At 41.6% G+C, this 16,108-nt stretch overlaps 1 protein-coding gene across 3 annotated transcripts in view; it reads right to left on the bottom strand.

Moving 5' to 3' along the window:
• Nucleotides 1-1,280: 1,280 nt before the first annotated feature.
• The window catches only part of PELI2 (pellino E3 ubiquitin protein ligase family member 2), a 64,542-nt gene continuing 49,714 nt past the window's right edge, over nt 1,281-16,108 (bottom strand). For all 3 annotated transcript variants that reach the window (XM_048307269.1, XM_048307270.1, XM_048307271.1), the window contains 4 exons: nt 10,085-10,186; nt 4,939-5,136; nt 4,452-4,640; nt 1,281-2,237 (listed from right to left, as the gene is read on the bottom strand). In XM_048307269.1, the coding sequence (XP_048163226.1) occupies nt 1,671-2,237; nt 4,452-4,640; nt 4,939-5,136; nt 10,085-10,186 (1,056 nt within the window). In that variant the 3' untranslated portion in view covers nt 1,281-1,670. The remainder of the gene's footprint in view (nt 2,238-4,451; nt 4,641-4,938; nt 5,137-10,084; nt 10,187-16,108) is intronic.

Raw genomic sequence — 16,108 nt, 5'->3', positions numbered from 1 at the left:
AAAGCATAAGGAAGAAAAAAAAAAAAACAACCCACAAATCAAAGAGTTATCATTCTGCATGAAATGAGCCTAACAGTGGGCAGGGTACACCTCATATGAAATTCTGATTTAATTATTTCCATAGTAAACATTTATCAGCTCTCTTAAAAAGTCACGAATTTCAAGTGATCCACTTCAGATGTACCACCCTGGTGCATATATTTGATTACATTTGAATGTTGTTTGATTTGCAAACATTTGGGGAAAAAGAAGAGATACAAACACAACTCAATCTGCAAAAGAAAAGGTGACAGATGGCAGCAAGTTGGAAAGTGAACAAAAATGCTCAGCTGAACTGGAAATGATGCTCTCCGAGTGAAAATGCTTTAAAGTGAGCTTAAAAAATAACTTATTTTAAACGGTTTTTTTTATTTCAAAATGTAACAGCAAATAACCGCAATGCACTGAAGCTCTTGCGAATCTAAACAGTCCCAGCCGTGGGCTTATATTTAAACACAGACTAAGTGCTTTCCTGAATTCAGGTTTATGTAAATGAATTCTGTATCAGCTGTACCTAAACCTCGTGTCGTGCTGTGGCACCACCCCTTCAGCACAGACACATCTCTGGCTACATCAGGGTGCCCAGAGAAGCTGTGGCTGCCCCTGGATCCCTGGAAATGTCCAAGGCCAGGTTGGACGGGGCTCGGAGCAGCCTGGGACAGTGGAAGGTGTTCCTGCCCATGGCAGGGGGTTGGAACTGGATGACTTTTAAGGTCCCTTCCAACCCAAACCATTCTGGGATTCTGTGGCCTCCACTCACCCAAAGGTCCTGGGTAAGGAGCAGTGAGGGAGAGCAAAGCGAGGCAGAAATACAAAGGCCAGACTGCACAGACACAGAACATCGGCTTAAACCCCAGAGCTAAGTATGGAAAAGAGTAAAGTGGTTTCATCAGATGCAGGTTAAATGGAAAAAAATAAAAAAGAAAATAATCAGCCATCTCCCATACCTAATAGCCAGTGGATATCTATTACACTGACAGGAAATCAATGCAAACAGGATTTCCTCAGTTTCAAGTAATCTTTGATGCCTTTTTGGCCAGCTGTGTTATACCATAACAGATATTTTAATAGCTTTTATCCTCTACACTTCAGGCAGCTGATGTTTCTCTTACATATCCAATTATCTCTAGTGAACATTCACCTGTGGTTGTCCACACATTCTGTATTTGCTCCTTGAGAAACTATTCAAGTTAAATTATATTGCAAATTAAAGACAGTTACATTCTGTATGCTCCTTCTAGATTTGAAAAATAGGTTTTAAAGGCTTGTCAAAGTTTAGAAGAAAAAACCTTTCCATTAAAAAATCTTAGCTTAAAAAAATCATTTAAGACACCTTTTTCTGATCCAGGGTACTAATAAAAAGATTACAAATATACTACAATTTGACCAAGAAGACTCCATGAATATGCTGCTTTTGAGCATGCAACACCACTGATATCTGTCAAGTTCCAGGTATCAATGTATCCCAATTCCACCACAGTCCCTCCACTTCCATGTCGCTCCCCCATCCCCACCCTACCAACCCCTATTAATAACATTATAAAAAAAGGTAAAATCTAGAGTTAGTGGCAAAAATCTTCACAGTAAACCGTTAAAGAAAACTTTTATTGTGGTCGTTGCAAAGTGATTTCTCAGTCGATGGGGCCCTGAAAGATGAGCTTGATGCAGTTGTGCTCCCCGGAGAGCTGCGTGGCGCAGAACGGGCAGGCGGCGTGGAACGCGTGAGTCCCGTGAGGCAGCGGGATCTGGGACCAGTATTTGGCAGATTTCTCGGAGCACACGTGTCCACAGGGGGTGAAAGCGTGGGTGGGGGGCCCGGCATCCACGTAGAAGCCGGCCTCGCAGCCCAGCCACAGAGGCACGTAGGGGCCAACGGTTCTGCACATGGGGCACTCGCGCTCGTTGGCTTCCGTGTCACTGCGGTGGCCCCAGTTGTGGTAGCCGTGCACGTGGCCGCAGCTGAGGTAGGCCCAAGGCTGCTTCTCCTCCACCACATCCTTGCGGTTGATGCTGGGGAAGGCCAAGGTGTTCAAGCCCACGGGGCACTGGGGCCTGGCGGCGTTGATCTCCTGCCGCAGGGCCTCGATGTGTTTCTGCGTCGGGGTGTGCAAGAGTCCGTCTGCCGTTCTCCACAGGAGGGTGGCCCCGCACAGGTCGATCAAGGAGCCGTCCTGCAGGATGTTGGTCTCGTTTTCTACCTGGTGGCAGGACACAAGAGGAGGTTGTTTAGCCTGAGAGCTTTTACAGACAGCCAGGTCAGTTCTGCAGTCTCAGCATTGTTCTCAGCATTACCATCCTTAGATGCTACTTGATTTTGTCTTATTGTCGTCCTGAATCCACCTCACCTCCTAACCTATACCTGGGATTATTCTCTTATTCTGTGCTTGTACAGGGGATTTGCATTTCCAGTTGCAATACAAATTGTTATACACACTCTTCACGCCCCTGAGCATGCACTTTTTTCTCCAGTATTGATTCCCTGTGTGCCTCTGTCGTATTTCAGTAAGTCCTGACAGACTGAAGAAAAGACGTGCCATTCCCTAAGGGCTGCATTAGCAGATTCTCTCCTGGAATTCTTTGCCCACACAGACTGACAGAAGCTGCTCACACAGTAAAGAAAATCCTTTTTGGACTAAAAACTGCTACCGAGGACAGGCCAGCTGTTCTGCCTCTTAGATCCCATTTTCTCTGGGGTTGTGGCAGGAGTCAAGCGTTTTGCAGAAGCATGAGCTCCCAGACTGTGCCTCAGCAGCACAGGTACCTGCATGGTTTATCACTGCAGCAGACTGAATTACCAGCTGAATTTCTCAGGTGACAAATTCTGCAACAGAAGCCACACAGGCTCAGCTTGTGAACAATTACTCACCCCACTCATTAGGCCTTTTATTTAATGAGGTATTCCAAGCAAACACAGCCCCAGCTTGCACTGCCTAAAGGCTTCTCTCTGATTAAAAGCGGGTACTTAAAACATTTTCAAGGGATTATGCCAAACACACATTGTACTTGGCTGAAATATTCTTTATTTTAATGTCACAAACATATAAGTAACCCATGGTTTTGCTATCAGTTCATTAATGATGAATATATATATTTAAAAGGCTCTTTGTAAAATTAAAGACAAAAACAGACCTACTGCCTGGCTTTATACACAGAAAGCATGCAGAAAATACCACTAATGCAGAACAAATAGTCAAATACAAACAAATACATTAAGTAGGTCACATGAAATCATCACATCTGCCTAAGAATACTATGAATGACAATCAATTTGGCATTTACATTTTAATCCAGTTTAAATTCACAGATTAACTGTGGATCATCCTTGCACAAAACACCTTAGTGGTACAATACAGACTACAGATAAGAGGTCACCAGTGCAAAGTAATTCCAGCAGAAAAATTTAGTGGTTCAAGTAGAGATGAGAGAAGCCCTGATCTGATGCTCTTTTCAGATAATTCCTTCACAAACAGCAAAGCAAAAAGCTCCCTCATATGCAACGTGTTCAATTCATTATACAGCCTGCATTTGGTTTTATGAACCCAATCAACGAATACTGATCACATCAATACCAGTGTGCCATGCAATTTTATTTAAATGAGAATTCAACTCATTTTGGATGCAGGGAGGGGGGATTCATTTGTTTTGCTGTGCCTCTCTTTAGCAGCACTAAAAAGGTGTTTTGCTAACCACGTACAAAGGCTGCAATTGCCACATCATCTGTCCAGGTCCCCAGGCGACGTTTGCCTGCCACCATCAGTGTGACAAAGCAATTTATGTCCTGCAGGGTGTCTGCTGAAAGCAGAACAGCCCAACTCCATTCCCCTAACTCTTTCAGCAGTCAGTTTTCTGCAAAGCCAATAGCAGAGTTGAAAAGTCAGTTCATGAAACTTCTCTCCTGGTTTTATGTGTCACAGGTCTCTGGCAGCTGAAATCTCTCACTTCTGGGAAAGGGAAAGCCCATCCTGCCTCACAGGAGAAAACAGGAATATACTTCCAGGGCTTCTCTTATCTTCCCAGTGGCAGGTAAATCAAACAGAAGCTGCCTTTACCCAAATTGCTTTTGCACAAAAGTGGACTCTTCAGGCAGAACTGCAAAAGACAGCTCCCCATGCAGCAACTTCCAGACATCCCCATTTCCCAGGAGAACACTTCAGAGATGGAGATTCCAGAGCAGAGTTTATTTAGCTTTCACACTCTGTGCTATTTCAGTTGGAAAAGTGGCATTAGCAGAAAGTTTTGAGTGTTCTCCCAGACGATCAGTAACAGAACAGCAGCACAAAATCTGCTGTCACACACAGAGTCGGAGCTTGCAGTGCCCACTACACTCAGGGACAGTCACCCTGTAACTGCCTCCGTTCAAAGCCAGCAAAAAAAAAGTATCCCTTGATTAATTTTAGTTACTTCCCACTTACCAGTTTGCCCCTCTGCTGAGCAGACCTGGTCTCCCGGAGCGTGTACACATCCCCACAGACGGAGATCTCCCGCCACACTCCAGGCTTGGACTCCTCCGTGAAGCCTCCTTTGGGATGCATGACCAGCACCCCGTTGGTTGTCAATCCATCCATGTGGCCATCGGGGTTTTTCCACTTGGCTGCTTTTTCCTACATGTGACAGTCACAATGACTATCAGAAATACATCAAAGCAACCTAAAGAAAATCCACTAACAGTTACTAAAGTGCAGCTTCATTGTTACAGACAATTATGACCACGAGTCTCTGCTGGTGATAACTCAGGCACATAAAACTGCAGTTTCTACTTAACATTGCAGCTGGTGCATTGGAGTAATAAAAGCCTAATGACAGGACAAGTTATCAACCAGTACAAGGAGATTTGGGGACTTGAAAATAACAGAATATAAACCAGAGCTTGCTCATAACATCATTATTAGCAGTACTTACACCAAGAAATATATTTTTAGATGAGTCAAAGCCAGCTGCAAAGATCCTGGCTGTGTATGGTGGGCTTCTGTCACAAACAATCCTGCAGGCAAATCGGGAGATGGTGCTCTGGGTAATCTGGGTTTCATCATTATTTTGACTTCCTGAAATAGTATCTGTTACTACAAAGTCTATGGGGCTTTCTGTTGACCTCCCAACCTGCAAAAAAATTAAGATAATGGTATAACTAGAAATACCCACAGAAATATGAAGCATTAAGGACACAGTTTTGCCAGGTTAATACTGCTGATAAACTACTGCCTGCTGAATTTTCAGATGGTGAGATCCAACCAGAGACTAACCTGTATTTCCACATTTTTCCTATGCAGAAATACATCACGGACATGGAATGACAAATTTGCACTTGCCGCAAGTGATGTTCATGCTTGCTTGAAATAAATCAACACAGCTGATTTGTTTGGTAGGAGTATTGTCACCAAAAAAAGTATTATCACCTTGCTATTTCCTCATTCAACCACAGCAAATTACTTGCCACTACATTCTGTCAGTCAAGAAAACATTAGCTTGGATTGATGAGTTTTACTCACATTTTCCAGTCCCAAATTTATTTGCCATGAAAATAAAGGACTCATTTTAGATCCAGAACTTGGTTATTTTGATATGTCATAACAACGAGCTACCCACCTTCATGTTTTCAGGATTTCTAGGCCCAGAAAGAACAGTTTTCAGGTAAAACCCACCATATGATTAAATTCATTCCTAATCATGCACATGCGTGACTAACAGAACTAAAAAAACTCTCTTCAGCAGGAATGAAACACACTTGACCTTTAGACAGGGATATTTTTCTATCTTGCCATGTATAAGTTTTAATTCTAAATCTGGAAACATCTGGAACAGAAAACTTCATGACTACATGGATGGAGAGATCTGACTGCGAGACAGACAGACAGTGAGGCTTTATCAATATTTCTCCAGGCAAATTAGTGTTACACCAACTTTGAGCATAACTGGGAAAGTGGAGCTGAGGAACAAGAAGTGGAACAGAATATTAATTTCACAGATACCTTGTGATGAAACAGAATTAGGAATACTCTTCACATGAAGCTACCTTATCTGGTACTTACATGTATATAAAATAACCTCCTCACTAAACACGATCTCATTGTCCCCCAAGAAGTTCTATTCTGCTCAGATCTTGCTCTTAAAAGTCAGCTGTGGGGAGCCATCATTAACAAACATCTCTGCAAACTACATCTGCTTTAAGGAAACACTGTTCAGGAGTAAAGGAAATTAATATTATCAACACCTAACCCTTGTCACAACGGAATTGATAGGAATAGTACAGGGATCTCTCCTGTACTTCTCTCCTGCTTCAAGTTCTATTTTGCAGGGTTACACTCTAACACATGTCAAAATTCATGTCTTCAACAACACAGCCAGTTACTGTCTCCATATCACAAGGCTCAGCAAAATGGGATGAGCTCTCTGCAGAGGAAATACTCAACAAGGCCTAATCAAAAGTGTGTATTTCAATTTCTCACAGAAAGTGTCTAGTAGAATACTCAGGAGACAGAGTTTAGAAACTATTTAATATGGAATATTTCTGATTTATGTAACTTGACAACTTGAAGCTAAATCTTACAAAGCAATATTCTTCTTCCTTTTACAGTATTATTTCTAACAGGCTTCTATTTCCCATCCAAAGCAATTCCTGCTAAGAGTCAGCACTGAGCAGCAGCAGGAACCTCATGAATAACTTCTGACTATTCTCTATCTGTATGTGGAGTCTCTTAAAGGATAATCAATAACAAATATGGAATTAATTTGTTCATAGCAAGTTTCTGCCTCTTGCAGTCTCTGAAATAGATCATTCTCTCAAACCTTTTAGATGCAAATAGAGAAAAAAACCTGCCTCATTTTTCCTTAAAGGATGACAAAGCACACAAGTGTGTGCTCCCAGCCTTTCTTACATCACACTAATCATTCACCACGAAATCCAAATATGTTTGGATATAACCATTAAGATCTATAAACAATGTTTCTGTGTGTTTTTTTTAAATCTATGGAATGATATGTAATACTTTATATAAACACTTAAGTACTTATCTCATTTGTGTCACAAGTATGTCTATGCAAAATCAAGTATTTAAAGTATTTAGTTTTCTTCCCTTTTCCTGTTGAGAGAGCCTTCTAGAAGATCAGTCTCATGCACTGTGCTACTTTTCGGCACTGGAATTTATGTGAACAAGTGGCCTTCAAAATCTGGCAATTTCTCAACTCTGTATTAAATCAAAAATATGGGTTTGAGATTACCTGAAAAGCAAGTGCCTAAGGAATAAATGAAAAACTTGATGCTATCAACGTTCACCCTCCAAAACTTTTAACTCATCTGCTGTTGCAGACTACAGTCACTACAGAGCGAGCTCCATTATTCAGAGCTGCTCTTTCCACACTTCATTACTCATTTTTCTCCCATTTTCCTCCACAGCACAAAAGAGTTTCTTCTTTCTAGCAATTTCAGGCTGTATTTTGGGACCTTTCTTGTTAACTGTGTCCTATGAGTTCCCTAAGTTACTTCCAACAAGAACCCATAAATCTCCCAGGTGCTGCAGAAGGCAGCGAGCGTTGTCTCCTCTGCAGGTGATTGTTAAAGGCTGCATTAGAGGCAGGCAGTCCCTTGGTTTGCTGGTGTCTGCTGTCAGTCACAGCCATGCTGGTAAAACACTGCTCCTGACACAAGGCAAAACCTGCCAGCACAGAATTTAACAGCTGCACATTCCTGGGCTTCAAGAGAATTTCACTCTGATGAGAGAGAGAATTGGACTCTGCATCTTCTGAAGGGCCTTTCTTCAGAAAAAAATCAATGCTTCATATTGAATGTACTTGCTTCTTGTATAAACTTGTAGTTATTTAGGGTAGGAGCTACACATTTTGGTTCTTTGCAGTGTCATGAACAAGTAAAATCAACCCATTCTCACCCCATCAAACCATGAAGGAACAGGTTCAACTTCAGCTAATGCATCATCAACAGAATGGTTAAACTCTGAAGAAAATCTTGATTTACAGCAGCTCATGGATGCTGGAGCATACAGAGCCTGGGAGATGCCAGAGGAGCACATTTGTACATTCTTTTTGTAGTTAAATGAAGAAATCTGACCTGGATGTCACTAAGACAAAGGTGCATAGTAGCATTTGCACACAGATTTCATTATATAATTACATTTTAAAAACCCCAAAAACCAAAACTACGAACAACACAACAGAACAACAGTCAGGAAGCACAGTGGAAATCAAGAACAAAAAGCCAAGTGATTTGTCCAGGATAATACATGTTAACAGCAGTCCAAGTGGGGCCTCATGGCTCAGGATAATCCTGTGGTCCAGAATTATCCTTCCCTTTTCAACTTCCACATCCTACACAAGCCAGGAACACACATTTGAAAAGAAAACAACAAACTCCAAGGACTGTGTCCAAGTGATGCTTGGCCAGCAATGAAACTCTACTCTGCAGACCAACAGACATGAAATTCGTTATCATGTACCACAGGGCTGCACTAAACATCCTCAAGTAACTTTTCTCCAACAGATTCATGAGTACAGTTAAAATCTAATGGCTCATATAAATAATGGAAACCTCTTCAACTGCTCTGGCATTGCTTCAGTGGGGAATTATTGCCACAGTCTACCAGACCTCTGCTGTTTCCATTCTCCCCAGCCATCAGCCCCTGCAGGCCAATGCATGGAATGCAATCCCCAGGAACCAGCCAGAGAGCAGAAACCTGAACCAGGACACAGCCCTTGGAGGTCACACTGAGATCAAGTCACAGCAGGACCCCCTACACATCCCAAGACTGAAATGGTGTCTTATCCCTCTCAATAAAAGCTGTACCCACCACTAGGACGTTATGCAATAGCTGTCAATGCAATATGCACAGAAAAGCAGCTGTTCTGCAACTCTTTATTCATTTTTTACTGTACTGAAGAAGGGGGGGAAAAAATCCAGCTTTCAAAAATGGCTTTTCAAAATTTATATGCAGGAAAAAATTTCACTGGAGCTACTCAAGAGCCAAACAAGTATCACACAGTAACCCCAATGGATGGGTTACATTTTTCTTTCCCTAGTCGACATAGAAAAACCTATTTCAGTTCACTCTGGCTGTTCAATCCTTCATTCTGCAGCAAATGAACAGGACTGGGTTTTAATCAATTCCTATTTGGACCTAATAGTTTCAGTCACACTGGGAAAATTTAATATAGAGCAAAACACAGAAGACAAGAGAGGCAACGACATCTCCAAAGAGCTATTTCCTCCTCTGTCAACAGCACTCAACTGCTGACCCTTCTAAATATGAAAGGCTGAATGAGGAGGGGTAACAATTCCTGGTCAGATGCTCTAATTAGAGGTCAAAGATAACACAGACCTGATTAGTCTAGAATGAAAAAGGTTGTTTGGCATGTTTGGGTTCCCAAAGTTTGAAGTCTAAGTTTGCACAGGATTTCTGCTCTCTCTTATACATAAAAATAACCATGGCACAAGAAAATCACTCAGGTTAGCAGAATGTTAAATGATGCAGAAAAAACCACAAATGCAGAGAGGGGACAGTGAGCATGTGTTGGACCATAGATGGGAGCTTAGAGAAACTCAGCCCAGTCCCCTACACCACCGGAGAGATTTGCACACCCCTCAGGAACAATTTATCATTTATCACTGGTTTGTCTCCCCTACTGCACAGCTCCCACATTCCCCTCCCCACCTTCACTTTCACCTTCCTCCTTCCCCATCCCATGCCCTACTCCTTTCCACTTCCTTTTTACTCCAGAGACTTGATTAACTGGAGGGTGGTGGGTGTAATTCTGTGCTCATTCATGAATCCAAAGAGAGCACGCATTTCTCTCCAGTACTGTTTGTGTTTGGAGAAAAGGCAGAGCACAATTAAAGGAGTAAGTCAGTAAGAATATTAACAGATGCTGGGTGTAGGTTTGAGAAGAGGAGCATAATGCAAAATTTCAAAGTGCTCCCATGTTAATGCAGCTGGGTTAGACAGTTGAAATCCCACAGGTCACAGAATACCCAGAGGACAATGCAGAACTGAGGTTCCATATGTTGCTTTCAAAAAACAATCCAAGTATTTTAGAGCCTTACCTGAAACATGTCTGTATCTTTATCATGAATATATTCCACTATAACTGTCTGGCTTCTGGATAATGTGAAAGAGATACTGTGGTGACCTTTCGAGCTGATTGCCTGGTGAATAAAAAATAAAAAAGGTGTCTATTACACACAAAAATACTGTAATCAAATTCATTGCTACATAAACACCTTTGCTATGATCAGGAAAAGCAGTGTATCGTAACATGTTATTACAAGGTTGGGTAAACACATACAATAGGATTTTTGTTGTTTGTTTTTCATGGAAATCCCCAAGCTGCACTGGTTTGTTTCTAGTTCAGAAGTACCCAATACTTATCATTTTTACAGTTCAGACTCCAAACACCTTTTTTCTCTGAAACCGTATTTAGTTCCTAACCCTTGTACCAACTTGTACACCAGCAAAGACTTGGAGTTGAGGGAGTTTTGGCTTATTGTTGGTTGTTTTTTTTTTTTTTAAAGTGAGCAATAGAACTGATTTCCAGTTAAAAGCCAGGATTTCAGGGATATCATTACTGTTAGGTAAATTTCTGGTTATATCAGAAAGAGCCCAGCAATTTTATATAACTGGTGACAAAACCCAAACACTTTCAGTGTTGTTTTCCTCATTAAAGAGTACTTTTTACTGCCTGTCAGTGTAGACTGGTGTCTATAGATATGGATTTAGCATCAAAGACTAAATGGTATTTCAGTATTTAAAACAATACAAGAAGAGGACAGCTCCTGTTTTCTGCTTTATCTTACCAAAATTGAGGGAAATGAGCTGAGAAACTGAATCTATTGGCTAACAGGGAAATAGATGTAAATATAAAGGTCCATATAACCACACACAATTCTGGAAGGTAATGACTGTTACTGCTCAGAAAAACACTTTGCAGACACTTAAGCAATGGATTAATAGGTTAATTAAGGCTTTCTCCAGTTTTCAGCTAAGAGGATAATTTTCTCCAAGAGGTTCTCTTACTTGCTCCATTCCTTCATTCTGCTTTTCACCTAAAGAATTCACAGATAGGGATGATTAAACTAAACAACTAAATATATTCTACTCATCTGCCTGCCATCTCTCACAAAAGCCTAAATTATGCCAAAGCTACATCAATTATTGAACAAATCATTAAAAATCCTTCTGAATGCCAGAGGTATTAAAAACATCTATGTGCATACTAAAATCCTACTAAGGGTTAGCAAGAGTATTTGACACAGAATTATTGAAAACACATAATGGAAGAATAGTTTTTTGCAAACCTCATGCATTTACAACACCAGAGACTGCTTTTACAAGATGCCTCTTACTGGAAGCTCTAGGGCCTGATCTAGTGGAAAATGTCCTTACCATTGGCAGAGGGGTGGAACTGGATCATCTTTAAGGTCCCTTCCCACCAAACCATTCTATGATTAGGCATGAGGACCTTTCCCAGTATTTCTTTTCTGCAATAAAGCCTTTAACTAAACTTGAAGACAAAGTCTAGGAGTTGTAACAGCTGAAAAGTGATATAAACACACTTGGTAATCAGCAATAGGCAGATTCTGAATTTCCCAGATTATTTATAGTGTTTTGCAGTAACCACTACAGTGGCACACAATATGTTGCAAGAACAAATGGCACCAAGATGCAGTTTGGATGAAGTCACTAACACTCTGTGACCTGCCAGGACACCGAGCTGTGGTCTCCAAAGTTTTTCCTCTGTGCCTGTTTGACAACTAAGAAAGGGGTCTCAAGCCCTGGGCAGGTCTCAGGTGTTCCTAGGATATAAAAGAAATAAAGTGATAATCAGGAGACTCTTAGACCTTAAGTTTTAAGCTTAACATAGCAATAATCAGTTCATATTCATATTATCAGATATCATCATTTCAAACATCAGAAAGCAATAGCTTTCATGCACAAGATTTCACTCATTTCCACAAAACTCTGGGGCAGCTGGAATACAACAGAAGACAGACTGGTAACACGACAGTCCTGACTGCAGCTCCAGCCACTCTGTACAGCACTGGCCACCAGCACCCAGGCAAAATGCCCAGGCAGGGATGTGTACCCCAAGCTCCTGCTCTTGTCAAGACAAGCTTCTGGATCCCATAAAAGCTTTGGTGAGAACCCAAGCTGAAAGTTTTAAGGTCTGCTGGAAAAAACATGGAGGGAAACACAAGGACTTGCTGAATTACTGAGTAAGGTCGTGCCCTACGCCTACAGAGCTCAGGGCTTAGATATATTAATAATACTGACCAGGGTCACTGTGTCCTCTGAAATTCCAGGGTAGGACATAATCTTCTGTGTGTGCTCCATTCCCCTCCCAACTTTTCTTCTCCATTTACTTCCCCTCCTCTTTGTTTTCCATTATTTATACCCAGTTATTTTCAGTGAAGAAACACGACATTTAATTTCCTGGAATTGTGTAAACATTTTTTGAAAAAGCCAAGAACATTATGAGAAATGTTTCAACTTGTGTGCTTTCACAGCCTGTTCAGCACCAACAGTTGCTCCAATTTAAAGACACTTTACAGGCATTTTAAGTGCTGGTCTCAAAGCAATTGACCGCTTCCAAGTTAAAAAAAAAAAAAAAAAGTAAAAAAAGTGACAAGTAACAGTATTTTAGGAACTACACAGAACAGTGGAAGTTAAAACTCCTAATAAAACACTATTGTGAGTGGAATGCAGACACAGGCAAAATCATGAAGGATTTTGACTGCCTGAGGAACCAAAGAACCACACTACTACAAGTCCCAGAAGAGTCTGGAGATTGAGTGCACAAATCTGGTTTGTTGCAACCAAAACAGTGAGTTTTCCTTTTTACTGCTTTTAGCATTCAAATTTCCCGACTGTTTCTTCTGTCAGCAGGATTCCCCCCTCAAAACCTCTCCATGCTGTCACATAACTGCCCTGGTGTAGCACCTGAAGTAGTGAGAAAAGCCCTCACTCCCACAAGAATTACAGCAGCTTCACAAGTTCTGGCAGATAAATTCAGAGTTTCAGGCTGGACACCGCCATATTCACATTCCAGGCAGGAAAAAGGACAAGAATGAGCAAGAACCTGGCACTAAACTTTACCTTTGTCTCTTCACCTCCACCTCAAGGCTGCCAAGATCCACCAGAGCAACACTGGGTATTTTCAAAACTTTTTCTTGGAATCCACTAAGCTTCTGAGTAAGTGGAATTCTAAGTTGGTTTCTGAGTTGGAATTCTGAGTAGGTTTTAAAACATCTTTAAGATCATCAAATCCAACCATAAACCCCCGGGTTGTGGTTTCACCTGAGTGGTCATGGAAGAGGAATCTTCCTTCAGGCACTTCCAGCATTTTGGGCTCCTTTACTCTTCCCTGAACTTATTTTGAGCAGTTTGTTCCTATTTTTCAGCTTCTTAGAAGTTTAATGGAAATTATCAATTGAACAGGCAAAAAAAAAACCAAAACCACTCTGAATTAGTTTCCAACAGATTCAAATGCTAGAAAAATCTCACCAACATCCATAGCCTGAGCTTACCACGCCAATCCAAACCATGTGGCTCCAGGCTGGCCATAGCACATCCCACTTCTTGCCCAGTAGGAATGTTGGTCAGGAGATGAAGGCTGGGTGAATTCAGCTGCCTACACAAAAGATGGTTTTATACACTTAACTGTCTCGAGCTGCTGAGTTCAAGTAACTCCCTTTGGAGGAAACAGAGAGCAAAGTGCAGATGAACTGACCAAAACCCTGTGGAGGAATAGGGGGAACAAAGAGCAGCAAGAGATTTTTCCAGAATAATTCCACTGCTAATGACTGTTCACAGCAGGGCTGAGGGATTTTTAAAAGTCCAAATGCCAAACAAAAGCAGTGAGAGAACCCTGAGGTGCCATATTCTATGTGGCATGAAGGGACAGATTGCCCCAGCACCTTTCCAAGACAGGGCTCATGTTTGCTCAGCAATCCAGCCATCTCCATGGGGTCTTCCAGATGGAAGCTCCAAACCTCACTGGATGTTGAGCCTGCTCTTAAGGTGAGCAGGAGGATTCCTCCCCATGGCCCAAGGCAAACCCCACAGCTCCCCCCATTACCTCAAGATCTGTATTCTAGTCATTTTGAAAACTGCCCAATTTTAACAGAGACTGAAAGGAGAAGGCCCATGACCTCACCCCCACAATAACACAGCCCAAGCAAATATTCTTTTTTTAAATTATTTTTCACTTCTCGACTTTGCTAGTAGCTCAAGTTTCCAGTAATATCCTTCCTCCTGGCTGGAATTACACTTGGCCTTGGTTTTTCCCCTGCCTCCTTACACACACTTTTTCATTCTTGCTCCTTTCTCTCCGTTTTGAGAACAAAACCTCGTTCCAGCACTTTGCCCTCACAATCAAAGCAGCAGCTAAAGGCTATGACTTACAAATCTGTCAGGTCTCAGAGGAGCCAAGATCAAACAGAGATCAAACAGAGTCTGCTTTCCTAGCAGCAACACTGCAACTCTGCCAGCCCCTGGAATATGTCAGTCCAGCTGAATTCTTTGCTCTCCACTCACTCCCCTGGAAAGGTGGATGCTATCAGTTTTATTGTCATTTCAAGAAGTCAGAAAATAGAACTCCCTCACCCCACATAAAATCACCTTGTAGATAAAGGGAATAAGACTAAGGGTTATATTTAAACCCAGTGTTTCTTGGTGCTCTGCTTTTTTAGCAAAGATACAGAAAAAAGGGGGAACAAAACTAAAACTTAACAAATCTTCAACAGATTATCCCCAAGAGCAGAAATGGCTCTTTAGTCAGAATTTCCACCTTTTTCTCCTACACTGAATTTGCATCTGTCCTCAGCCAGATGTTCCCGACCTAGGATCATGTGCCAGTGTGCCACAGCAAACCCGTGCACACTGACAATGCTGCTCATTCCCCTCAGTCACCTCCAGCCTCCGAGTTCAAGAACAGGTCAGGAGCTCACGGCACGATTACATCAACTTAATGCTATTAAGTCAAACCTTCCGTGTCAGGAGCGCGTCAATGAACTACAGAAGCAGATCCCAAAATTCTCAGAGCCTTTAGGCTGCTGCTTGCAAAGCTTGCAGGGAACAAGTCTAATCCACTTCTAGAAACAGAGATTTTATTGCTTCCTCCTGGCTTGCAAACCATGTTTCCAAGGAATGGAAAAAAAAAATCTCTGCATTTGGAAATTTAAAATTAACCATTCTCTTGTGCCAGGTGATCTCCCCAAAGATGGCAAGAGGGACTAAACGTTATTACGGTCACCAACTCTTGTGCACTATAGCAGAACTAAAAGCTAAAATCCATTAAGAAAGAGGCAGATGTCTCACAGGAAGGGCTGCTTCATCAGAATAGGAGTTTTAGTTTAGTTAATTAGGTTGGATTAGGACAATAAAATGATTTATGGGAACACTTTAGTTTTCTTTGTTGGTAGTCAAGCTGACCGACACCACAGTGACGTGTTTAAAATTAATGACAGCAGAGCCTTCATGAGTTAAATGCTTTCGGACTTGGCTGCCGGCCTTCCATTGCTTTTATAAAAAGAGAACACAAGAAACACTCAGGGATGTCAGACAAAAGATCTTGCAACTTAAAAGGAAGCTTTAGCCAGCAAAGAAGGAAGCCTTCAAAAGCAAAGAACACATCCCATTTCCACTGCATTTTTGGACAGACTGACTGCCAGAGCCAGCAGACTGAGTTACCATAAGAAAACGTAACAAAAGCTCATGAGCATGAGCCACTGATATTTTACCCATATCAGAAAAGTGTGTCCACTTGGGTAGTTTCCCAGCAAATTAACACAGATGCCAATTCATATAACATTAGCTAAAGACTGTTTGCAATTTTACTCTATCTCAAACCTAACAGTAATTGCCCAGAATTACTGCTTCTCTAACACTGCATTTCAATACATTTACAATGACCTCTGCCTACTGATACAGCTATTATATATATACTGTAATTTTCCTATAGCCTTCTGCAAAGAAAGACACATCATTATGGAAACCTTATGGGTTTCCTGTGCCTGTAGGAGAGACTGAAATATCTGTACCAACCAGAATCACTGGCCCAGCTCTTTTAA

This window comes from Corvus hawaiiensis, chromosome 6 (assembly GCF_020740725.1).
Source record: "Corvus hawaiiensis isolate bCorHaw1 chromosome 6, bCorHaw1.pri.cur, whole genome shotgun sequence".
Lineage (NCBI taxonomy): Eukaryota > Metazoa > Chordata > Aves > Passeriformes > Corvidae > Corvus > Corvus hawaiiensis.
Note: the sequence above shows the minus strand (reverse complement) of the source record. Positions and strands in the feature narration are given on the sequence as shown.